The sequence below is a fragment of the Lathamus discolor genome, chromosome 1, assembly GCF_037157495.1.
Source record: "Lathamus discolor isolate bLatDis1 chromosome 1, bLatDis1.hap1, whole genome shotgun sequence".
Lineage (NCBI taxonomy): Eukaryota > Metazoa > Chordata > Aves > Psittaciformes > Psittacidae > Lathamus > Lathamus discolor.
In genome coordinates, this window is record NC_088884.1 from 98,248,755 (window position 1) to 98,275,672 (window position 26,918).

The following is a 26,918-nucleotide window of genomic DNA, read 5'->3' on the forward strand; positions in this document are numbered from 1 at the left end:
ATTTCTGGTGAAGCAACAAGGCATCCTGCATGCGCTTAATGGCTATTTTTCAGAGCAGCCCTCTGCAAATTGCAAAAGTTCTCTGTTGTTAATCTAGGATTTACATTTTTGAACTTGGAAGGGTGAAAAGCTTTGGAAAGCACACCATAGGTTGTGCTTCAATTCTTCAAACACCTTTCTTCCAAGGGCCGATACATTTTGCCACATACCAGAGCAGTTCCAGAGATAAAGAGACATTCAACAAAGCCAACAGTTTCAGAAATCCTAGTGCCAGCTGCAGAAATTAGAAATAGCTTATTTCACTAGGAATTAGTGAAAATGAAGAAATAGAACATTTAAGAGCATGCATCCATCACAGGATGCTTAATCTACAAGATAAATATAGACTCTCATCCAACAAAATATCAGTCCAAGACTTTTATTCCAGTAGCTTTGACAAAGATTGCTTTTAATCACAGTGACTTTATCCTTTAAGCAGAAGGCTGTGGAACGGCTTCTTGAAGCTCAGGAGCCTGATTTTGCCTCTGCGTTATTCCAGTTATTCCTAAGCAGATACAGTGGCAACAGGCTGTATTTTTGTTGGAACTTTATTATAATTTGCTTCATGATGGCAGGAGCAGGTGTTGCTTTGTGCCATGGGCAGGAATGTCAAAATGCTGTAATTTCCCTTTCAACATCTTTCCAAAGTTCTGCTTGAAGAGAAAGCAGATACCCCTTGTAATTCACACTTTCTATGTGAAGTGTGTCTAATATACCTTATTTGATCCCAGTTTAGAATTATCGCCATTCTTATGGCTGGAATGGGTCTCAGTAAAGATTCTGTAGTAGATGCACATGCAGAAAGCACAGTGGAGGTTGAGGAGAACAGTGTCATACAAAACCATAATTTGTTATAGAATTTTTCATTATTAAGATAATACTAAGAAGATTATCTATCTATTCTGTTTGTTCTTAGTACTTAAGAGTCCTTGTCCATTTGAACACATGTGACATAACCTTCCACAGGGATTTTGCTGCCAGTGCTCGGAGAGGAGCTTTACCATAGCCTGAATTGCTTGTGATTTGTACAAGTGTTCTCTGAAAACCTCCATGTTGTTACGCTACTGCTAAGACATAACACAGAAAGACTACAGCAAGGTTTGGTAGGAACAAGGCCCAGCTCACCCAAGGTTGGAGCCACCACTTCAACCAAGGACAGTAACTTCAAACATGGCTATTTTGAATTGTCATGCTATAAAGTACCTGTTGCTACTACTTGTAAACAGGTTTTGTTCTCAAAGCAGGAGCCTTAAAAATGTTTACTCCTGGATACTATTGTACAAGGAAGAGTAGTATCTAAAATGTTTACATAGGGGGAAAATCAGATCTCATACAGCCAAATGTCCTGTGCTTACAATTGCAAATCCGAACTTGGGAGAAAACAAGGTTATTATTTTCCCCATGATCCAATTTAAAAAAACAAATAGGTATTTTTTTTATAAGCTTTTAAATTACTTAAAACCTTTTACTTCCATTTTAGCATGGAATGTTAAAATGGTAAAACTATGCACCACAGTTTGGACCAAAAGTAAGACATTAGTGTACATAACACGACAACACAGACCTAGAACGAGTTCACCTGACATGGTTTCAGTTAATTCTACTGCTTCTCTTAGCACATGTATTTGTTACATGCTGGGTGGTGCTTTGGAAGTTATTACTGGATGCTACTTTAAAGCAGAGATGTTAATCACAGAAGCGTCTCTCTAACCAACTTAAATCGTATTAGGTTGTCTGTTGCAGCACTGAATACTGGTCCTAATGAGCAGCGCGTGGTATGAGAAACTGCACAAATTCTTTTGTCTCCAAGGAAGAGTATGGGATTTCACACAGGAATCAGCTGGTTGATTGCACAAATATTTCCATTAAATCTTTTCAAAGGCTTCAGCACTCCTTACTGGGAAAAAGAAGAAAGAATCTGATTTAGAGGAAGCAACAATAACCAACGTTTAGCAACAGACTTGATTCATCAGGTCCTTTTCTTTGCAAACATTTAAAAACATTGTGAATTTGGCTGCAGGTTATCAGTGAATTACAGCATATAAACACCACTGCTGTGTAAATCATGTTTATCTGATGGCTTGTGAAAACTTGCTCTCCTACCACCAGCAAAGCCCAGTTTCAACAAATCTCTCATCCTCATCTTCAGCCATGTTGCTCGGGTGTAACTGAATTCCTCTGCATGCTGGATATATTCACTAAACTTTACTTCTACAAATAGCTGCTTGCTTAACTCGAAGCACAAGGTAAACCAATTGTGTTTGCTGAGATTACTGATATAAGTAGCTTCATAGCAGCGTGAATGTGGGGCCAAGAGCCACACACTGTAGAGCTGCTGTACTCAGAAAAAAAAGGGGAATAATAGTATATTCCTACACAGCATCAATTCAAAGCTTTATGTGAAGTTTTTACCTGTTACTACTATTCTATCCTTTTACATACACAAAATAAATGAATAAATATGCTTTTGCTGATTGGGAATGTATTGTAGCTCTTGACCTATTAACTGGAAAAAGTCAGTCAGCCTGCTTCTAGCCCTAAGTAGTAAACTGTTTTATACACCTTTTTTCTCCCAACAAGATGAAAGTGGACCTCAGAACAAAATTCTTTTTGTAACCTTGTGATGCTGTAGTACTAAAAAGTAACTTTTTTTAATCAAAAAAAGCCCAAGCAGTTTAAGCAACATTCAGTGGACCTGTATTCTGGTAGCGGATTCATCTATTTTTCAACTATCTTAAATTTCTTTCATCAAAATTGCTTCCTACAGCTTCCCTTCCCTCCCACTCCTGCCCCTTTCAGTTACCGTCTCTGCCTTCGTTAATCAAATTGGCTATATTGGGTATTTGTTGTCTAAATCAAATGCTGGAATAACAATGCAACAATTTGTAGGGTTGCAAGATGTTTATAGGGGGGAAAAAAGATTCCTAGCTCTATTGCTTTCCCTGTGTCACTGCATTTATGTGTCCCGGAGTGGACAGAATTTCTTGGTAATTTATTTTTCTGATGCGATATCCTCAGGTGCCCTTAGCTTTCACTTTCAGCAAAAACAACAGCTTTGAGACACCCACACTTGCAACTTTTCTGCACATCTCACCTACATACATTAAATATCTGTTCCCCTTCATACTTTCAGGGTTTTTTTCTTAGTTTAAAATGCTAAAACAACATGGAAAAAAAACTATGAAGTTTAAGAATATTTTCCTTTTATCACAAGCAGATAAAAGTCATTACCTTGTTTTATATTGCAGTGGATGATGGAATAAGCAAACACGCATTTGCAAAGGACTCAGAACATAATGATAAGTTTCCATAAATGTATTTAGAAGATACATTTTGAGACTGCAGTGAAAAATCACTTTCTCTGCTGTTTCCTTCTCCTCCTGCACTGTACTCCAAGAATTACGGCATGACTTGCTAACCAGCAGCACAACTAATTTTGAAAATTCCTGGCCTGGGAGGTCTATTTGCTCCGCTTTCAGTTGTTTCTATTCTAGTTAATTTCTTTTTTACCAAGATTCCTGTCCATATTCAGCCAAACTTTTTATTCCCTCAGGTTTCTATCACCATCTTACAGTCCACTTTTGGAAATGGGAGTCACACGGAATAGCAAAATAGTAAGACTGTTGGGGGGAAAGTATCTTATCCTATAAATTAATAAGGCCAACTGAGCAAGATACTAATAAACTAGTAAAAATATTGTAGTCAATATTTTTCATTAGGACAAACTAAAAGTGCCTAGAGACTAATTGTGAGAAATTGTTTTTAAAGAAGTGAGTCTAGAAGGTTACAACGTCACCATGTTTACACTGAGGATAGCAAGAGTTCACTTGTATAGGGTAATTACCCAGAAGTCCAGTATCTATATAATTTAAACTAATGTCCAAAGACTACTTTTTGCCTGGAAGAAAGGTACAGCTCTTGGGTCTTTTTCAAGTTTGCAAGGGCCTAAAATACAGCCATAAATAAACACCCAGAGTGACAATTGATGTAGAAAAGTTTTGCTCCCTAGCCTCTGAGATGCCAGCAATGGTCCCAGGCAGTAAGAAATACTTCAGTCCTTTTTTTGCAGTGTACTTGTTGGAGACAGAAATACAAATTCACCATCAGAGTGCATGTGCAGACTTACCACATGCTGCAATCACCACTATCTGAGAAAAAAAGAAAGGTGGGGAGCAGGAAACCACATGCTGCAATTATACTCTGTACCTTCAGGGTTCCTTAGCAACTTCTTCAGGTGTCTCCTCCTCCACAGAAACTGAAAATGGAGACAAAACACCAATGAGAAACATCGGAATCAACTTATTTGATGATAAATAGTCAAGTAAGTTGTTTCCCTGCAGTTTAAATTATCCCTTGGCCTAAAAGGATACAATTTACAAAGCCATACTAGGTATACAGATATTTCTCCTTTTAGCCTTAGATTCTAATTCTAAAAGAGTTTAGAGGCCAAATTTCTAAACTCCCTTGAAAATCTCCCCAGTGAGGATTTTAAGACGTTTTCTTTTGCATTCAGTTACATTGTTCAACTTCAATAGCAATACAGAAGTGTGTACAGCTGCATTGAAATACTGCAATGTTTATAAATATCGCATGCTTTATATTTTTCTTTACAGCAATGTATAATTTAAGAAAGTTCCATCTTTCAAATTAAGTCAGACACCAAAAAAGTATGTTACATCCCATCCAGCACAGGGGAGAATTTCTTGTTCTTGAACTTTACATCTAGCCACTTAGCAGGACACTGAGCTCAAAACACTGTGGCAATACACACACACAATACATATTTCTACTGCATGGCATATAATGTCAAAATCCAGCTTTCTGCTATGACTACAATGCTAAACACAGTCACCACAAGCAGCCACTCCTGAGCTACACATGCGCTTGCAGCTAGTTCAGTGCAAACAGCCATAAGTGCTTTTCAGAGACAAAACATTTCAGACCCAGCTGTACTCTTGCACCTTCTGAAGTTTGCCCCGACTCCTCAGCATCAGCGTCCTGGCTCCTTGAGGATGTGTCAGAAATCTCTTGAGCTGCTGAGGCTACGCCTTCCTTGACACTGTCTAAGTTTTCCTCATGGGCAGAAGAAGCTGAAACATCCAAGACTTCACTCACAGTTTCTATGAATCAAATTAGAGAGATAATTGTCTTCTCTTTCCATTCACTGGCATAAACGAGGGCGAGCATTCAAGGCTCACAAAATATGAAGTACCTGCCTAACACCTATGTTTGAAATAACTGAAGACAACAGAATCTATCAGATGATTAAATTTCATCATGCAAGAAAAAGTTTGCAAGTGGAATTCCAGGGAAAATCTGACTTCCCAACCCTAGGGCAGAAAACTATAAACATGCACTGTTTTCATGTCTTTAGACAAAGGTAAATATTCTCTAACGCCACAGAATGGTTTGGGTTGGAAGGGACCTTAAAGCTCATCCGGTTCCAACCTATCTGCCACTGGCAGGGACACCTTCCACTAGTGCAGGTTGCTCCAAGCCCCGTACAACCTGGCCTTGAACACTGCCAGGGACAGGGCAGCCACAGCTTCTCTGAGCACTCTGTGCCAGTGCCTCACCACCCTTACAAGGAACAACTTCTTCCTAATACTGAATCTAAATCTCCCCTCTTTCAGCTTAAAGCCATGTACACTCTCTTGTAGGCATCCTCATTCTATTTCCCAATTTCTGCCAAACTATTAATGATGTGCAAGATACTAATGGCAATGTTTCCATGGAAATTATCCTGGTCTGATCCATACCAGAGGGACAAACACACACAAACAGTCCACATAACCTTGCAGAGGGTAGTTTGAGTGTAGAAATATCCTAACATCAGCCTGAAAGTTCAGGCTGTGATTCCAGCGTAGCATGATTGCCAAGTAGCCATTTTTCAATACTCCTTATGGGTAAAGCAATCTATGTATAAAAAGTGTGTAATAGTTAATATGTCTATATACAGATACACTACAGGGAGACTGAACACATCATCAAGCAGTTACATGTCAAATTTTACTTGAGTAAATTCTCTCTTACCAAGTTCTCTGTTCCTCTACCAAGGAACTCTGTAGTTACAAACTGTCCCCTGTGCTAAGCTATGTGTATGTGAAATACAGTCAACTGAACAGCTCCATTAGAAGTTCAATAAACACGATAAATAGGACTTTTGCAGAGCTAGCATCCCATGCTTTTTTTCAAGTATCAGCTTGCAGCTATTTAATACAGCTAGTTCTGAACATCAACTATTTCACTTCACTTTGTAGAATATGGACTGAATTTTAAAGAAGCAATAGAAAAAAAATAATCAGGAATTTCTGCCTTTGTCTTTATAGGGAGGAGCTATGCAATGAAGATAGCACATTTTAAATTCAGAACGTTAGTTATTTCATACCTAGCATCACTTCATGTAATGCAATATATCTGCTACAGTAACAACTTGCTGATTTTGAGTTTGTAACATCACTCAGTTTATATTACCAAAAACTTGCTCTCTGGATTATATTATTTCATCTTCCTAATTTTTATTTCTTGTGATGTTTTATTAGAGTTTTTATTTCTTTCGCATTAGTAAATTGGTAAGCAACTAGAGGGAACAACATGGATTTTCCTGCTTTTTAATAAAACCTCATTTCCTTTGAATGGCAATTTTGCTTATCACCACCTACAGGAATACCTGCCTTGAAACAAACATTAACACCTACACCACTTGTACGGAATGATTTTTGTCTGGTCTTAAGTATTATGTCTATCAGAAAGGCAATCTACTGCAACAAGAGATGCATGCCTCTTAGTGTGTCCATTCAGGTCTCTGCAGAGGAGCTAAATACAAAGGGCCTTGTTGCAACAGGCATTGCATTCTTCAAAACCTGTATCTGTACACATGAGTAACTGTCCTTGATCACTGCAGAAAACCCCAGCTGGTGCTTGTACTCACATGGTTTTCACAACCCTTACTTGAGCACATGTGGCTACAGTTCCTGGGAGTCACCTTCCTGGTGCCTCAGCTGAAGCCTTCTTTCCAAGAAGAGAAAGCCGGCACTAGCTGGCAGTCCAAGCACACTTGCACACAGCAGCACCAGACATGGCAGCTTCCGCTGGGTCATTATCCACACCTTAAGGTGTTATTTCCAGCAAAGACTCAGACTGGCTCACCAAGATCATTTTGGCACAGTTTCTTTGGCCTACTGCAAGGACAGAAAGCTATTTAAGTGGGGTTCAGTGCTTTGAGCACCGTGAAAATAAGAACCAGACCATATATTTTGAGCATTAATCTGATGCACCAAAACAGATTTCAGTGTATTTTCTGGTGGTTTGTACACAGCTCAGTCTTGGACCAAATGCTCTGTATCCCACTCAGAAGGCCAACATGTTTTAGTCTTACAGAACGGCTGTGATCCCAGGGCAACATCTGGTGATAAATGATGATCTGGCAAGCTGAGAACAAGTCCCTCACCCCCTTTCAGAACTGGGTCTGTCACACAGCCCCTTCTCTGTGAGAAACATCAGACACATTGCCCGAGTCCCTCGCATCCTCGGCTGGTAGCACAAAGCATTACAAAGTTTAGGAACATCTCCTTTTTGTTTCCCTGGATGTTAAATTTAATCTCGGTGCTATTTTCTCCCATGCATTTTGGTTTTGGGTTGGTTTTTTTGGTTGGTTGGGTTTTTTTCCCCTTACTCTACATACATTTAATATTTTTTAATTACCAGTCCATCTTAATCTCTCACAGTTGTTCCATGTACAGTCCTGCAGTAACACCCTTTTACGTAAAGAGATTTTAATCTGTGCCTGGTACAATGATGACTCATTTTACATAATCCTTGGAAGAAGGATTTTACTTCTCTGTCTATTCAATTACTGCAAAGTTGTTCATAAGCCTGTTGTAAAACTCTACAGCACTTAAAGATATAACTGAAATCACTTCTACCTTTTGTCAGGTCAAATACTAAATAACTTAAGCTTCTTCATTTTTTGCAGAAGAGAGTTGTAGAGGAGTTACAACATCTTAACTGGTTCTGTGTTTTCTGAATGATGACCAGTTTGAAGTTCTGAAGTCCCTGTACTTCCTTACGCAGCAATGACTATGACCCATGTTGTCTATTTATGCCAGTTTTCTTACAGCTTCTACAGGCCTTAACTGAGCAAAATAATATGCATTGTGCAACTGCTTCTCTGCAGTGAAAACACGCAGTATTCAAGCGCTGTTTGTATTGTTTTCCACTGAATGCCCAGCTGCTGTATTATCGCTACCACAGCGTGCTGCTGCAGCTCCCTAGCATCTTTAACGCAACACCCACCTGCAGCATTACAGTCAAACTGGTCAAATGATGATTCACCCTGACCCATACAATTTAAAATCTGCTGGAAATGGGAATGTTCTTAATTTTTTTTTGTTTCTTCTTATAGCCACAAAATTAGAGTTGGTTGGGGTTTTTTCTTAGTTCTGTAAGGGAGGAACCAGCCCTACCCCTCATTCATCCATAGCATTGGATCTAAATGGTTTCACGATTTTACTGTTTCACTGTTCGGTGTGTTGTCTCCCTCCTCTTCTTAGTAAGATGTATTTCTCTACAGAAGCCATACACTTCACAGTTTCATACAAGGCATTATCCTGGTAGCAAAATCTCAGTCTTTTTGTATAATATTAGCTAGTTTTTCTGAAGGAAAAAAAAATCCTTTATGCTTCTTCACCAGACATTTGTAATTTTTAAGTTTTCCCCTGAGATAAGCAGATACATCCCAGTATCAGTGGCTACAGATTTCTTCAATTTTGCTAAGCATTTGTATATACCACTGAGCTTACAGATCTGCATTAGGAGCTTAACTTTTGTAGTTTCAACAAAAGATCATATAAAAGAACTTCAAGCCTCAGAGAAATCAAACTAATCACATTTACTAACTGCAGGCAAGTGGTTAGGCTTTGCATATGCATCCACAGCTGTTCTGAAAGCATTCAAAGGGATTTTAACATACCAAAGATTCTGAGGACAAGCATCCTCAGGCTAGGTAGACACAACCATCACTACAGAAATCAACATCTTTGTAATATCCAATCCTTACATGTAACACTGAACCCTACAAAAATATCACCTGCTCCATCTCATGGTGGTGATATACACTCCCAAGTGGCCTTTATCTCCTCTGCTTTATGAGATAACCAATCTGAGAAGAAGTGTGTCCTTCCACATTGCACATGCAGGAACACAACATGACAGGGCGAGCACCAGCAGCACATTACGTGTGCACCAAATACAATAACAAACCATTTATGTTATGAAAACACATCTGGTTTGAGTTGAGTAAATACAGAAAAGGAAATTGATTTTACAGACAAAAGGAAATTAGGGTTTTTGTTTAGAACTTTGTTGGGTTTGTTTTTTGTTTTTTCCAGTAAGCAGCATTAGGCAGCTCCAGTAGCTTATCAGCACAATATACAACATCTAGTTCCACCTAGAAATATAATTTTTAGGAACCTATCCCTATTATTTCAGGGGAAAAAAAAACAACAAACCCAAACCAAACAAAAAAACCCAACAAAGCTGGTTCCTGTGTAAAATTGCTATTCCTGCAGTCTTTAAAGACACATTTTTACTCTCACAAGTGCTACAGTTGCAGCACTGAGAGTACAGGACTCTGCATTGCTGTGCATTCACAGTAGAACAGAAAACAGCCCAAACCCAGGCTGATTCTGTGTCCTCATGGTGGTCAACTGACTGAACAGCAGCAACCTCAGCATGCCCCCAGCAGAACAGAGGCACAGTCAGCAGGGACCTGTATGCCTCGTGTCACTGACGCATCTTTGCTCCAGCTAACAATAAAAAGTACCTCCCCCCCAAGCACAGACTTTCTCCTGCCAGTCAATAAAAATCCCAAAACAACACAAACCCCATGCACATGGACTGACTTTCAGTACCCAGATCTTAATGCTTTAGAGCAGCTCTTCAAGAAACCCAACCATGTCAACGCAAGGGTTGGGTCTGCACACTGCCACTGAAGCAGCAGCTCATTAGCAACTAGTTGTTAGGAAAACAAACAAACAAACGAAAGCTTATATTGCATATAGAAATAAATTCTTCTGAAGAGGAAAGAACTGCTTTTCTCATGCAGGTGGAGCACTTCACTTTGTGAAGGAAATACCTCGTTTTGTCAACAGGTAAAACCAGAGGAGCTGCCTCTCACAGAGCAGAATTCAGAGAAGGGAAAGTACAAAATTTTTTAAAAGCTGAGGGACACTCTTGGAATTCAGAATTTCCCCCCAACAGAAAAAACTCTGCCAGCTTTGGCTAGCCAGCTCAGCACTGCTCCAAGTGCTCCCCCTGCTCAGAGTCCTTTCGTGTTGAAATTCATTATCAGTATTTTTAATATCTATTGATACCAGTTTATAGATGACTGATACAAATAGCCTGTAGGCATAAACTAACTTGTACGGTGTATTTATAAATCTGTCTGGATTTACGCCTGTGGCTGTAAGTGGCTTTGTAAGTTTGTTTTCCTTATTTACAATACATATGGTGAAGAGACCTGTTCCAAATTTTAAAATTAAAACTATATTCAATCTTTTCCTTGCTCAGGGAGAGGTGGGGATCCCCCCCTCCCCAGGAGGAAGTTTCATAACAAGATCATGCAGTACAGCCTGTATTTTTTTCCTCCAGTTTTGCATTTCCCTTCTAGTATATATAAAACTATAACATTTTGATTCTAATCCTTTGATTCATTTTACAAGTGATATTTCCAGTTAGAAAAAACAACAGAATCTGAACAGGCACTGGTTAAGAGATATTTAAAAGCACATTTTTATGAGTGAAGCATTTCACTTAAAGCGGCATCCTTCATGTCATGAATTATTTTTTTAAGCAGTCAAGATGAAGCTTGTATCTGTAACGCAGACCATCGGGTTGAGTTACTTTAAAAAATATTCTTTGCGGAAGAATTTGGCTTTACAAATCCAAAATAATGCAAGTTAGCCAGCATAATACAAATGGAATCTGCCTGGAGCGCACAAACCAAAGCTGGAGTACAAAACAAGGCTTTGATATGTCAAGCTGCCTATAACATAACCAATGCCGCACGCTAATTCCAAAGGGGAAAAAAAGAGTAGAATTTGTGAGAACAGACACAATATTCAAAATTTCAATTACAGCCTTTCAGAGAACCACTCGTGATTATGTAACGCTTTGGTTTACCTAAAACCTCTCCTCATTAAGGTCCTCTGAAGGTCTTGAGATGTCCCCTGAAACATTGGGATAGGCAGAGCGAAACATTCTCCATTCGTTTTTGTAGTTTAAAGACCTGATAATGGAAAACCAACAGTGGAGGAGAATTCACTTTTAAAAAATCGAATTCTGCCATTTTTTGAATGGTAATTCCAGAATGTATTTGAGAGAGACAGCAAAATAGAGCACAAGAGGTGGGGGTACCTGGTTCCCTCAGATCTAATCCAGGAGAGAACACAGCAGTAGCAGCAGCAAGAAACTGTGATTCCCTTTAAGACCACCTTAACATCTTTTGGTTCCAAAATCAGCTGTAAGAAAAATGGAAGACAAGTTTGTTCAGCAATGGCTTCTGTTCTAAACCCTGAGGTGGTGTTGACAGTTAAGGCCCCCTTCCTTCCTCCCTTTCTTCCATCAGAAGCCACCTGCCACTCCAGGTACAGGTGACTTGGGTTCAGCACCTCCCCCCTCTGCCTACAGGGCTCAAGCTACCATCAGCCACATTAGCAATAACAATCACCAAGGCAGACTGGGACAAAACAGGCAAAATTATGCATATGTCCTTCAGATCTACCTGAAATGCTCTCTCTGCTCACTGGCATTTTATTCAGTGACCACTTAAGATTATAACCAGCTACAGTAAGTTATCCATCTCTTCAGAAAGGAAAACAAACACAAAACCTCAACCACTTAACAGTGAAACACTGGGCTTAAGAAGGAAAATATCTACAGATGGTTAACCACAGACCAACGCCTCCCTCTGACACTGTAAATTCAGCACTTGAGCTTCAGACAGGAAAAAATGAACCTTTCAGCTCTATGCAGTAAACTGAATCAGGGAACTAACAATTACTTAGAAAAGTCCTAATTATTTTTTCAGGCTGATCAGTTCCTTGAATGCACAGGACAGGAACTAGTGGCTGGGAACTGCCAAAGCCCACATTGCTCTCAATAGATTGTTTGCAGAACTGCCCTGGCCTAACCACCATGTTGTTTGGACCTGGCATGAAGGCAGCCTCAGCGTTCCCTACCCAGCAATACCTTACTAGAGCCCACTGGCATCAAGAGTTCTCTCTCTTTGGCATTTCAGGTATGCCACAAATTAAACCTGAACTAGTGGCTCAGAGGCCAAGGTCTCTGAGAAATTGGCAAACAAAGGAAGGCTGGAATTTCTAATAATCCTGCCACTATAAAAATATAACACCTCTTTCTTTTTGCATGCCATCCAGAAACAATCCAGTTAAAAATCCATGAGATCCAGCTGAGAGCCTAACCCATGGTGTTGTGAAGCACATTTTTTAAGAACAAAAAACAAAACAAAGATGTTCTTCAATCCATACAGCAAGAAAAGAAACAACTTCATTCAACCAAATATTTCACAGGTTGTTGGTGTCTAATGCAGGTCACTAGTTCCTATGAAAAGCCTCATTAGTTCACACTAATGACCAGAAGAGTCACTTCAAGAGAGCTTATTCTACAATGGATGACTACAAGAAAAAGATTCAGAGATGCCTGAATGGTCAGAATAAAAGCGTAGCAGTGCATACCACATTAATCCAGAATAGTTTATAATACCTCATATAATTTCAAGTATATAATTTTATATTCTGTAACAAGAATTTGCAGCAATGAGAGGCAATTCTGGTTGTTTTAAACCTCTAGCCACTGACTGGAATGGAGCATGGGGAAAACTAGTGCAAGTTAACATAAACAGCATATATGAAAATACACTAATAATTTGATGTATGAAATCCTTCAGAGTTCTAAAAAGAACCCCATTTTATTAAAGTTAGGTATTTTCTTCAACACTCTTCATACAAAGTTTTACCCATTTACATTGTTTTCAAAGGAGCTACTGAATGTATGCATGTTCATATGGTTGGTTTTTGAAAAGGCTGTTTCTCTTTAGTAAGAAACACTGCCCAAAACCCAATATGAAAATCCCTACTGTTACCATTTCGGTTTGAGCCATTCTCAACCACTGGAGAACAGAAAGGAGTCCCCATTGACATTTTCTCTAAAGTAGGGCACCAACAGTATTCCTTTACATGTTGTATTTACAGAAAATTTTCAAATAGCACAGGTACTACTACTTAAGGTCAAGTAAATGCTAACAGTTTTCACTGAACAAAGTGAGTTCTTGCTTTCCAGTTTAAAGAAATAAAATTATTTTAGGATTCTTTTTAAGTCTTGACTATGAGCTGCAAATATTTTATTAGTGAAAAGCAGTAAGTCCATTTTCTCCTTAATAGTAACAATCATTTAGGCATTATTCACTTTATGTCCTTTAACTAGTTTTAACCTGTTTTTGAGAAGTTACTTGTCCCCTTGTGCTACAGCAGATAAATAGGAAGACAGTTATCTTACATAGTTCTCCCCCTCTTGCACTGTTAGCTGTAAAGTTCTAGGGTTTTTTTCCATTTTATTGGAATCTTCTTCCCCAACCCAGTGCACACTCTTTTCGTATATGCTGATCTAAACCAAACAGCCTCTCTATTTACCAACCTGCATCTTCAGATGCTCCCAACTTTTACAGAAGTCTTTTCTAAACATTGTTCACATTCTTTCTACAAAGATTCTGCATTTGTGCTGTGACAACTCATCTACAAGTTCAGTTTTATGAAGGGAAAAGAGGAAAAGAGGATAGTGGCCAGTTCATGGTAATCAGAGAGATAAAAGATAAATGCAGCAGCCCAAGGGCCAGATAAAGTGATAAATGTGAAGCAGAGATACCAAACAGAAGTTCCACATGGATACCTCCCAGTAGGATATTATTCACATAATTCAACTTTCTAGAGCCTAATTTGGCTAGCTTAGTCTACCACAGTCACTGAAGAGGGGGGGGAAAAATCATCTGAAATGCGATTCAGAATAGAAAACCTTTATTACAGTTGGTAATTAAACACAGATTTTGTCAGATGATACGAATACTTTCCCTGATTCATCTGGGAAATCAGGGAAACCAATCTACACCTAAAGACCCATTTCATGCCATGACATCATATATATGAAAATGGCCACTAACAGACCTGTTACAAGATGCTTGTGATCTATACAAGCAAGGCTGAGAAGAAGTGTAATTATCTTCATGAGGACTAACTATGAACAAGAGGTTTAACAGTAAAGGATAAGGTTTGTCCATGCTGCATCTTACCCCAGTACCTAAGGCTGTAAACAACTGCAGGTTGCACAGCTTTTCCTCCTTTCTCCGTCTCACACAACTAAACATCTAAAAAGATGTGTTTGTTCTACCATGCAACATCATTCTGAAAGCTTCTGAGTAAGTATGAGCATTTGCAAATTACTTTGAGACTTTTCACCTATCTTCAAAACACTCCCACTGTCAGAGCACTTGAATACACACCCAGGGTTTGGGAACTTCCCAACCAAAATCAATGTACACTGATCACGCTGGGCATTTTTATCTGCCTGGCACCGTTGTGTGATGGGGTCAGCAGAAGTCCTGTCCAGAAAGCAGTAACTCCTGTCCAGTGTGGCCTATATTTGTTTCTCTAGGCAGCAGACAATTGGCACTGTAATGCCATTCAAAGCGTAACATGGAAAAGACTGGCACATTCACACACTAATCCTCCCCAAGCCCAGTTACTCACTCCAGTGGTGTTTGAAATAGCAGAGAAGAGACCATGTCCTTCAATACTTGCAAAATCAGGAAAGAACCTATGCTACTAAAGTCAGAAGTCCAAGAAACCATGTTTGGGGGCTGATGGATTTTGCTATGCCAGTTGATAATGCCAAAATGTTAAGCCTCAATACTAGAGTTGGAGAAAAGTTTATAGCAGCAATATAAAAATTGAAAATCACAGATGGAACAACTCTGCCTAATCCAAATAGCAGCCTAGCAGCTTGCCAAACTGTGCATTTTATAGCATTTGTTCTACCTGGAGAAAAAAATGATCTTATTTCATGGTCCACACACACATAGTATGGTAGAAGGAGAACAGCAGGAAACTTACCAGCATCAGGCAGTAACCAAGAGGGACAGCCCGACTGTTCAAGCAGTAAAAAGGTACCGAAAACTAGAATTTAGAGAAAGCTAAGACTTTGGGAACAGAGTAACATGGCACAGGACTTCACAAAATTCCAGATACTTAAAAAAAAAAAAAAATGAAGGTTTTAAATTGTTTAAATTGAGGCAAGAAGAAAATTCCAGCCAGGTACAATTCTAGTTATCTATCTAAAACTGTAATTACCCTGATTAAGTACGTAACTCCACGGTTGTTTTTTGTTTGGTTGGTTTGGGCTTTTTTGGTACATCTATGCATAATCACGCATTCGTGTTATCTGTTTACATACACATGTATGTGTTCTGGTGCGGGAGATAAACGTTCACTAGCACCGTTCACTTCCAAGTATATTACAGAAAGCCATAGAGATTAAAACGACTGCATTAGAAAAAGCAGTTTACTGGTAATGACAAAAATACTTGCACCTTCACCAGTATAAGTAACACCAAGCTACTAACAGAACTAGTAAAAGTTATTTAAAGAAGTATTCTTTTTCAAAGTGCAAAGGCTTTGCACTTTTCAAAATGCAAAGCCTGCATTTCCCTGGGCAGTTCTGACAGAAAAATCCTTCTCTACCTCAGTAAAAATTAAGATACCTTTTTTTTTTTTCCCCTAAAGAGAGGCAACACAAATGATTAAGATAGTTTAATACAAAACTGAAAGGTATTTCATAGAACCATAGAATGGTTTGAGTTGGAAGGGAACTGAAAGATCATCTTGTTCCAACCCCCAGTATTTCCAGACTGATTTTAATGGCAAAAATGTTCTTTTTAAAAACAAAACAAAACAGAAATAGCTGATGACTGCAAGTAACCACTGAACAAAGTGGTACATAGAGAGCAGACATTTTTTGAATCAAACCACCTTCGTCTTTTATTAAGCATTATGCCAATAGTAACCAGCTTATACATAGCTTGAAGGAAAGGGATACCAGTTTAAGCCTGTGCATGTAAGACCACATGCTGCTTGTTAAGCCCTTCACACAGTCAGGAGCCAGAGGCCGCTGTCAATTCCCAGGAAATCTGAGGGAAGAAGCGCTTCAGCAGTCACGATGTCCCCCCATAGACGTGGCCAGGAGGAGAGGAGCAGCCGAACACTGAGGTGACCTGACTGGAGCCTCTGCAGCCTCCCAGGGCAGGAGTCAGGTTATGCAGCCATCACAGGGGCTCAGTCCCAGTGAGGAACCTCAGGTGAACTCCTTACGAGACCCACAGGGTCACCCCTGACTCAGGCACACCTGTTACCAACAGTCACTGCCAACAGTGCACTGGTGATCACCAGCATAAGAACACTGCTCTCAGGAACAAGCTCTAACAGCCCAGAAACACCATAGAGGTCGGGCAATGCTACACCGGGGAGAATGCTCTCTTGCCTTAGAAACTAGTAATTACTGAGAGGAAGTACAGCTTCTGCTGCTTGATATGAAATGCTTTAGCTTATATGGGATCTTAGCTGCTTCCTCTTCAACAGAGCAGCAGGAATACTTACTGTATGGAAGACCCTGCCCTATCCAACAATAAACAAATATCCCCGGATAAACATTGTGAAGGGAATAGCCAATCAAGGAATATTCAACCAGCTCTAAATACAAGCAAGTGTCCACTCCTTAAAGTGAAATTTTTCGATTGCTCTGTAGGACAAGAGATGAACACTGCAAGACTTTTAAAAATATTCTTTAACAGCTCTGATTCACTAACCTTAACATATATCAGGCTACTTCTTCTATAAATGAAATGGTCTAAATATTCCATAGACATGGAAATTATTTTTAGCAGACTGGTCCAAGTATTGTTTTAAAATGTTTATAGTTTTATATATAGGCTGGTTTTATTTATAGGCTGGCTTATTTATAGGCTGGTTTTGCAGACACGCACAGGAGCTGTTCACACATGAATTAAACCCCATTCACACCTAGACCCTTCACAAGAGCCAGCTATTTGACATGCTGCACCATTTCTCAAGTTCATTTGTTAAAAAGGCAGTTTAGATGCATCCATTCCTTGCTGGGGTTACCAAGAAAAAAGGCAAAATCAGTTCCAGAATCTGGTTATAACTCTCAAGGTACTATGATAACGTACCACAGACTAGCAGTTAGAATACCTTTCATCTCAGTTTGGCTTGCTTTAGACATACCCTTTCAAGTAGATGCTCGTTTTCCTCACTCAGTCAAAGATGGGTGTGCAGTCAAGATTCCGTGCTTAAGTCAAGCTGAAAGCCATGTCAGTGGATTTTATACTTGCTACAGTCACACTGAAGTCTTCCCTTCCAAAGCAAGAAGTAGAGCGAAGTTTCTCTCTCATAATAGGCTGACAAGATTTTGGTTGTTTTGGTTTTGAACTGAAGACACCAGATGCAAATGATTGCTGCTTTCCCATAGACTGAGAAATTGCAGTTCTTTTATGCATGTCCCTTCCAACTTTAGCTGAACAAATCAAGAGGTGTTCTGTCCTTAGAGGTTAGTAGTATAAAATAAAACTAAATTAAGAAAAAAAGAAAAGTTGCTAAAAACTCGAGCTACACTATAACCCTGTATTTTGTGCAACTTATGGATACATTTGCATTTGTATTGTGATTTTTTTTAAAGCCCAGTAAACCAGAATATTTCAAATGCCTGATAGTTCAAAATACTAGCTATGTAGCCACTTATCAACATAAGTGTTTAATACCAATTTGATGTTTTATTGAATTTTGACATTTTTAGCCTACTATAACCTTAAAACTGAGATCATGACAATACTTTGGCTGCTATGAAGGATTCCATTGAAGTTGCATTAACAGCACAACTATTACTATTTAGTGTGAATATCTTGGGAATGGCCAGTGAAATAAGGCATTTAGATCCCTGAACAAACCCTTAAGAATCAGGTCACCGAAACAACTCCCTAGCTGATCACATTACATGCTCACCTTCTTAAAGAAGAGAAATAGAATGGGGTAGTAAAATAACTTTTTCATTCCACTAGTTTTAGACAGTGACAGTGGTGCCAGAGGCAGCATGCTTTGAGAGACACTGATTTAATTACTAACTTAATTACCTTAAGCACATCATATGTCAAATTAACTCCTCAATTACTGCAGCACAAACTCCGTTAGGAACACTGATGTTTGTTCTTAATGTTCTGTAGTAAGAGGCAGAGTTTTAGGACTCACAACACACACGCACAAAGACTGTTCTTAAGTTAACCTTGCACTGCAGCAGCTTCTGAATTAGCAGCAACTTCCAAGTCAGCAGCAGCTTCCTGCTGTGCTTTCTCCACAGCCGGGGATGGTTCTGGAGCTGGTAGGTCATTCTCCCCTCCAGTTTCTGGGGTTCCCCCAGCATTCTCATCCTGTGCTGCAGGTCCAGCAGCAGCTACTGCATCAGCCTCTTCCGTGGCTGTCTCTGCTTCAGTGACTTCAGCCATCTCTTCTTCATCACCTTTTAAGGATTTATTTAATACAATAAAGAGAGTAAAGTGCATGCATGCAACAAATTCACCCACTGCTTCTTACCACCATCCTCCTTTAAATTCAAAATGGGAAGCTAAGCTTTGGGATCAGCATTTACAAAGTCAAGAAATCAATAATTAATCCCCCCATATTGTCTAATGTAGCACTGAAAAAGATGTTTACAAGATGAGGAAACCATATTCTTAATTACTGAGTTTCGTAATTGCTTCAGTGTAGTAATAAAAGAAATTGTGGCTTAAAGCAAGTGTCTGAAAGAGGTGGAAGCGCAGGGAAGGATAAAAAAGGACCTCACCAAATGTTGTTCCAGCACCCTGTACTGAACGGGCCAGTGATAATGCACTCATGGGTGTCAGAGGAAGCAGGATTCTTGCCCTGTTTGCACCCAGCAGTGGTGTTACCACACTAAGAGCAAGACATTTGCTACCATAGTTAGAAGCTGTTACAGAGCTCATTATCAACCAGGCTCAGAACCACTGCAAGCTGAGATGTGCCTCCAGTCTGTGCAGGGCTATTTTTAAGGCGGCTAACTTGGTTGGCAATAGCTACAATAATGCTGAGGCCAACAGCCATCAGTTTTCAGAGGAGTTTTGTGACATCTCTTAGCCTTGTGCTGCCACAAGTACTCTGCTATCCTTATTTGCCCTGCTTTCTTTAGATTGAAGGCAATGTAACCCCTGCAAGAGCCATAGCACTCGAACAAGAAAGGTCAGGTCTGTAGGGCGGAATAAAACAGGGGACCCTTACTGAAACTAGGTGCGTATCAGTAAGAAAATAACTTGCTAATTTGAAGTAGTCAGCATCCACTTTACTGGAGACATGACCGCGTATGACTAATAATTTTCTTTTTTACAACTTCCAGCTGTCTTTAAAGACTTGACTATACTTCTGTGGGTCAAAACTGCCAGAATCTCAAAAACCCAGTGTTTCCTAGTCATGCATTACTTCAAACTCAACTGAGACAAGTCATTAGAAACTAGTGGCACAAGGCAACAAAGATGCACAACCACCATGCAAACATGCACTAAGATCAAGTTAACAAAAGAAAAGTTATATACCAAGTAGTCATTGCAAGTTTATCACTAGAACCAACTCACCAAGTGAAAACACAGAACTGGAAATAAAGTTTGTAATACAGTGTAAACTAAGTGAGAATAGACAGGAAAGTGCTTAAAGAGACATAGTCAGAATTTATTTTATTCTTTTCTATCTGTTTAAAAACTAAACAGATCCATTTTAATTCTGGTTTTCTTAGGCTAGTGCATGCCTATCTTTTTGTGTTCAGGTTTAAACACGCTATTAGTTGCTCAGCAAAGAAATCAAAGCTTTGTATTATACAACCTGATCATGTCCCTTTAAGAGAACGTTATATTCAAAAAAAAAAAAACCTAAATCAATTACACAAAGAACAGACTAACAGCCAAGCTCAGCATTCAGTACACTTTATTGGACAGTCAAGTATAGAGTGCATTCATTCAAAACAGCCAGCTTCTCAATCTCCGAACTGCCTTCTGCAAAGCAGATTCAGTAATAAGCTCAATATGGTTTGGCCTTGCAAACATAGGTAGTTCTTTTAGTCTCACAAGTACGGAGTTTTACAATAGAAGGTATAAAGTCATCCCAAGGTAGGCTGCAAGGTACGCAATGGTGAACGACTGTCCTTTGTTTGTATTTAACTTCCTCGGGTTTGGAAAGAGATTTCCCTTGTATTTTAGTCTGGAAAGTGTAAAAGCAGAGTATAGATTAGAAAGATTGAATCAGCTTGCATTACGTTAAAAAGAACTCATTGCTAAAAAAGAAGGAAATCAGGAACAAGTTTCAAGGAGACACATGCACATGGAAGAGAAAACTCAGTTATTTGCTAAATAAGCAAGTAGAATGTTCTGCAAGGAAAACATCATTTTACAGTTCAAATGATGTCCCAGATTTCCTACTGCTACTTGGAGTCAGGCTTCTGCCAGGGGCTTTTTTAAACCCCGCTCTAAATTTGTGAGCAGCTTTCAGTTAAGAGCATCTCTAGAAAGTTTGCTAATAGATTATATTTTTTAATGTCTGATATCCTTAATTAAAATACCATTAAATATCATTTCAACCCTCTAATAAACAAACAAACCTAGAATAGCATTTGATTGTTTCTCTTATAGTGATAGCCTTGTTCGCTACCTGCATTACTACATTTCTTAGAATAGACATTTTGGGTTTGGGGACAAGCGGAGAATTTTCCTCAGGATGAGAAAACACAAAAATCATTCATATCAGAAGAGTCTCTTTCTGATCAGCTGCTCCCTAGTATCAAGTTCTTTTAGCTAGAAAGCTCTTCTCTTATGGTAGGACACGCAGCAAATATTCCATGAAAGTGCTGTCTGGCACGCTGCTTTTCTATCCACCACTTCATACTGTTACCAGCACTGTTTTACAGCTTATTCTAAGCTTGATTCTACATGACCCTAAAAGTATTTGATTACTTTGAGAACACAATTTTTAATTGCTCTTATCAGCAATGCTCACTGTGAAAAAGTGTAAGGACTAGCTGAGTCTAGAAGAGTGGGGAAAGAAGCTGCAGGGGCACTTCTGGGAAAAGCAATACTATGGTAACAATCTGTGTCACAATACACACAAAAACATGACTATGCAAGGAACAGGAGGAAAAGGGAAGGAAGAGAGACTAATTCCTCTGAGAAAGCACACAGAGGATTCCATAGGAAAAGTAACAAAAGAAACCTCTTTTGGGAGGATACAGTTGGGAATGAAGAAGGGTTTTTGTAAGAGCTGATTCAACAGGACCTTTGTATTGTGAATTGGAATTAGCCACTCAGAAGTCAAATTAAAAACTCTTAGTTGAGTGTTTATTCAGAAGTCCAATATGAAAAATAATACAGGAAACAAGTTTCAACTGTGTTCACTGTATGGTCTTAGAAATGCTTTGGACTTCTTATTGGCAATACTACCGATAATAAGGGAGGCAGCAATCATTTGCCATCACTAAGCAGCGCAAGGCATCAAATTATGGGATGTCTGGAGAGTACCCAAAGTCAGAATTAAGCTGCAGAGCAGCGAGTACTCCTGCGCTAGTCTTGGGCTACACAGGTATAGCCTTCAGTGGGTCACATGCACAACTGACCTCCGGTATCCCACTCAAATCTTTTGGAAGACTAGGGTTATAACTCAGTACCTTGCAGAAGTGAACCTTAAGAGAAAAGGGGGAACATACTGGCATCATTTTGAATGCCCTGGACGGTTTGTTTAATGCTCTCGCGTCTACAATGTCCATCTGAGTACGTTAGTCAGAACATAAATGTAACCCTCATTTCTTCCCTCAACAGCAATGACTAGATCACTATGAGGAAATACCTACTACTTGGGTCCTGGCTAGATTTTCTAATTTTAGGGACAAGGAAGGATTGCATTAAAATTGTTGCCAAATTCCCAGCATTTAAAGAATTAAGTTTAAAAACTGTAGTGCTTCCAGCTGCTTAAGAGAAGTTAAGGTGTTTTGCCACTTTAAATCTTAAAATCTGTAATTGTAAAGTTCCAGAACTAAAGGATGTGTTGTGGAACTTCAAGACTAATAACTTCAAAAGAAATTATTTTAGAGGCAGAGAATTTAGAGCATGTTCTCGCATTGAAAGCAAAATTTAACCTCAGCATACTCTACGCAAATCTATTCTTTGTGTGCAAGCAGATATATTAAATCAATTCTCTAGATGACAGCATCAGAAAAATAAGGAAGAAAGTGATACACCACTAATTTATTTTAAAAATGAAAATATAAAGATGCTGAAGAAGCCATTCTTTTCCTAATTGTTTTTCCTAGCAAGGCCATGCTTGCCAAAGTTCTACCCTTTATATTAATGCTGCCATAACACTAATTGATGTAGACAGAGACAACATTCCATTACAAGTATTTGAACTAACATGGTCTAATTATTTAAGCATGAAGAGCTAAGTTAGAATTTGCCATACACTTAGGTGGTATCTACTTTTAATTTAATCCTGAATTTAAAAGGACAAAATGCAAATTGTGGGACAAGAATGGGGTCCGACTTACAGTATTCAAAAAATCAAAACCTTAGTTTTTTTGCTTTTGAACTGTATTCCCTGATGGCACGGGGCCTGGAGCCAAACTGTTGACTGAGGAACAGATATTATCCCCTTCCCCCTCAGCAAACAAAAGAATAAAACTGATTTTGACAGCATTATCCGTTTAGTCAGGTTTCATTAAGCTTCCAGTAAATCCAATGCAAATACCCAATGTACAATTAATGGTTCACACTTCAACTTTTTCCCTCCAGAGGTACTTCCGAAAGTTGATCACAGGCCCCAGATTCACTGCCTAAACATTAAGTCTATTCCCAAAGTTTGTGCAGAAGTAGCTTTGTAACGGATCACTGCACGACCACCTTTGTCTTTACTCCCACTCGGAGAGCTCAGACAAGCACTTGGACAGGGTTAAGGCCTGATTAGACAATCTAGAAATCTGTTCCAGATCCTCGCATACCCGGGTAACGAGAGAGAAGAGCTCAACTCACGTTTGTCTTTCCGCCCCTGAGATCTCTCATGAAGAATATTCACATGTTCAATGTAGTTGCTGCGGGATGAACTGACTATTCTGTAGGCCTGAAAGGAAATTATACCTAAGCTTATTGCTACATCCCTACAAAATTACCAAACAAAAAGAGGGGAGAAGAAGAAAAGGGTTTTGAAGCAAGTGCCCATCTTAGAAGGCATATCAAATTATGCTAAGCAAGGTTAAGAAAATAAATTAAAAATCTATTTTGCTATAGTAACATATTTATACATTTCATATTTCTCTGTTGTTAGAAAGCAAACACAATATACCACGCAGCTTTCAAAGTGCTGCAGTGTTTCAGGAATTGAACACAGTATTTTAAAAGACAATTACAATTGTATTATTTGTTTAACAAAAAACCAACTATGATAAAAAGGTGACAGCAAGAGAATTTGCTATTTCTCCAGATTTGCAATCACACAAGTTTTATATTTCAAACAAGTAGAAGCTACTTACCATTCCAGAGGACTGTTTTGTGGGAGAGGGAAACATGCACCTCTCTGGGCGCTATTCACTACCTCACTATCTCAAATATTGGGGGTGGTGGGGCAGGAAGCTATGAAATAGAGGCTTTAGGGATGTGAAGCAGAGAGTCTGATGTATTTAGTTGCAGGGAAGACCATGATTACTGAAAAGCTTGACAAAACAGTTGTCCACAAACCTTAACATGCTTTTTCTAAGTAACTAATATTCTTATCTTCCTTTGTGCCCCAATTAAGAAGGTTCATAATCTTCCCCCTGTGGCTTCAGACAGCTGATTTCACATCCGTCTTGCCCACTTTGAGATGCTCGTAATGTTTGTGGTTGACCAGAACAAGCAAGGCGCTACAGGCAAGTGCCTTACTACATCTTTGGGTACATTTTACATACCTTTAAATATGTTTTCCGCTAAGAGTGACAACAGCACTAGATATCAAAGGTAACGGTAAAACAGGCAAGCAGTAGACATTCAGTTTCACCAGTTCTCCTGAACTTGTTTTCAAGTTAGATTGTCTTGAATTATATGCTATGACATCCACACTCTATTGATGGTTTGAGGATAATTTTTAAGCCAGAACACACCTTATACCACACCAACTCAGAAAGCGCAACAGTTCCATTCCCAAACACTTACATAAAATAAACCACCAAAAGCAGCAACACCAGTAAGAAGATAGTAAAACATGGACTCTCCAGAAGAGCCAGGAACGCTCCCAGATGACATCTGGCGAAGAGGTGCTATAAAAAAACATTACTGAAATCAGTGTAAACATGCAGATAAAATATGACCCCAAAACAGAATGACAGGATCTGAATTCCATATGGGAAAGGATGATTTAAAAATTATGTAACAAAACAAAGAGGTACAGCTTTGTGTTTAGTACAAGTGAGTAATGCAGGGCATGGTGCCTAACTGAACAAGATACCGGGCTGAGCTCTTCCTGAGATTTTACATGAACTATGTTGTCTATCAGCTTCCAAGTACTAGATGCAATCTAGAGATGCTAAGGAATGACCTGAGAAATGTAAAAACATTTCTGCATAAGGTAGATAAAAGAATTAATCTGTCCTTATTCAGCCTTGCTGCAGTGATGAAACCCTCTTTGTTTTAGTAACAGAATATTTTAAGAGAAGGCCTTTTCCTTTGAATGCTCATTCCCTCACCCTCAAACAGACTGCAGACATTTAGAGACATGCCCATACCCCATAACCTCAAATATTGGCCAACAGGTCCGAAAGGCAGCATTACACAATTTTACCCTTAGTTGAGTACATATTCACTGTAACAGCAGCATTAGCTGTTTATTTGCATTCACCAGTTCTGCAGCTTTGATGCTTGCTCTAGCCTTGAGTTCTTCTGTACATCTAAAAAAGAGACTTAGGAAAAACACACTTCATTCTGTTTGTCAGCAACGCTTTCAGCCGGATTTTGTGACTATCCCAGAGGAGAAACACCTCATTGAAAAGGCACTTGTTAAACATAAAACAGCTCTGAGCGCTGCAATCAGTAGCTGCAAAAATAGTCTCCATCTCAAACCACTGCCATCGTGTGCCAGATTATGTTTAGCGTCATCCGTCTCATGACACACTTTGCAGGCTCCTCTCGGATAGTCAGGCAGCCTAATGGATCTTCTTACATTTATATACGATCTGTAGCAGTGTCTTGGGAATACCATCTTCCCAAAGGCTGCACGCTATAGGTAGGAGAACGCCCAGCGACCCCGCAGTCACCCAGCACAGCAGGGCGACTTGGTTTTTTATACGCTGGTTACACAACTCCTGATGCGCCAAAAGCCACGGCTGCAGCCCCCGCAGGCTGACTCCCGCTCCCGCGGGTGCTTGCAGAGCGCTGAGGAAACCGCCGCTTTGGACATACACCTGAGGGGGTTCTGCGGAGGATGGAAGCGAGGATAACGGCGTTCGCCCCGCTGAGGGGGGGATTACACCTGCGCGACCCGAGCCTGCTTCACGGATGTCGGGGGACGAGGGGTGGGAGGGAAGGCCTCGCCGGCTCTCCCAAGGGCGAGGAGCGCGGTGCCGCCCCGCCGACACGCGGCGGAGGTGCCAAGACGGCCGGTCCCCGGCAGCGCGATAACGGAGCAGCCGCGCCCGGCTCCCTCCTTGCCGCCCGCCCCCTCACCCGGCGGGGACGGCTAACGGCCGCACCTGCGGCCCCGGCCCGCGACCTTCGCGCGTCCCCACACCGCGTCCCGTCCCGCCCCGCCCCGCAGTCCACCACCCCCCGCTGTCCCGATGACCTCTACCGGGCCCCGGCGCGGCCCCCCGCGTACCACGCTGCTTGAGGCGGCCCGCAGCAGAGGGAGCCCTGCTCAGGCGAGAGACCAGCGCGTGCGAGGCGGCCCTGCAGAGATACATGGCGGCGGCGGCAGGAACCGGTGAGCGGAGCGGGCACGTCGCGCTGGCTGACAGCCCCGCACTGCTGCCGCGGCAGAACGCACCGACCCGCCCGCTCCTCCCCGCTCTGCAGGGCGGGGACACCGTGCGAGGGGGCGGGGCCGGCGGCAGCCCCGCCCCCAGCCGCGTGCCGCCGCACCTGGGCGCCGCTGCCGCAACGTGCGGGCGGGCACCGCCGGGCCGCGGAGCGCCGTCCGCAGGAGGGGAGGGCTGAACACGGGCACCGGCGCGACACACGGCAGCGGGAGTCACCCAGAGCGGCACGGGCCCGCAAAGACGAAGGGGGAGGCTGTGAGGAGCGGGCCGGTGCTTCACTACAACAGAAAGCTCTCCGGAGCGTCCCGCCGCCAACAGTTCCTGAGGAGCTCAAACTAAACCGGCAGCAAAAGGCGCTCGGGGGCAGGGTGCCAGTACAAAGGGGGCTCAAGGTCGCTAGGAAAATGCTTGCAGAAGCAAATCCCACTACAGGTCTTGCCAGCTTTTACAGTCACGGGTGCCTCCAGATCAGAGCCACCCCGCTGTCCTCTTCCTCCCCACACCGTTAGATGGCTGTGGCATTACTCATTTCTCCTCTACACACTACTCTGATGGTCCCTCAATGATTTTCTGATGCCATACCCTGCCGCTTGTCATTATCCCCTTTTTTGTCCTTTGTCCTTGACTGACCTTGATGCACGAAGAGACAGCTCAAGCATTCAGAAGGCAGCACTCACACTGGCAACCAACAGCCGCTC

General features: G+C 40.7%; 1 protein-coding gene across 2 annotated transcripts; it reads right to left on the reverse strand.

Annotated features, from left to right (window-relative positions):
- Positions 1 to 402: 402 nt before the first annotated feature.
- On the reverse strand, positions 403 to 26,264 carry MGARP (mitochondria localized glutamic acid rich protein). Of its 2 annotated transcripts, none has more exons than XM_065687405.1 (7): positions 26,061 to 26,264; positions 24,404 to 24,507; positions 23,249 to 23,336; positions 18,457 to 18,690; positions 4,983 to 5,159; positions 4,246 to 4,294; positions 403 to 1,936 (listed from the first exon to the last, which is right to left on the reverse strand). In XM_065687405.1, exons 1-6 carry the CDS (start codon positions 26,143 to 26,145, stop codon positions 4,248 to 4,250), a joined length of 735 nt encoding a protein of 244 aa, XP_065543477.1. In that variant the 5' UTR covers positions 26,146 to 26,264; the 3' UTR covers positions 403 to 1,936; positions 4,246 to 4,247. The 2 variants fall into 2 exon arrangements, with proteins under 2 accessions (XP_065543477.1, XP_065543469.1); XM_065687397.1 differs by having other exon boundaries at positions 5,001 to 5,159; positions 26,061 to 26,176.
- Positions 26,265 to 26,918: the final 654 nt, after the last annotated feature.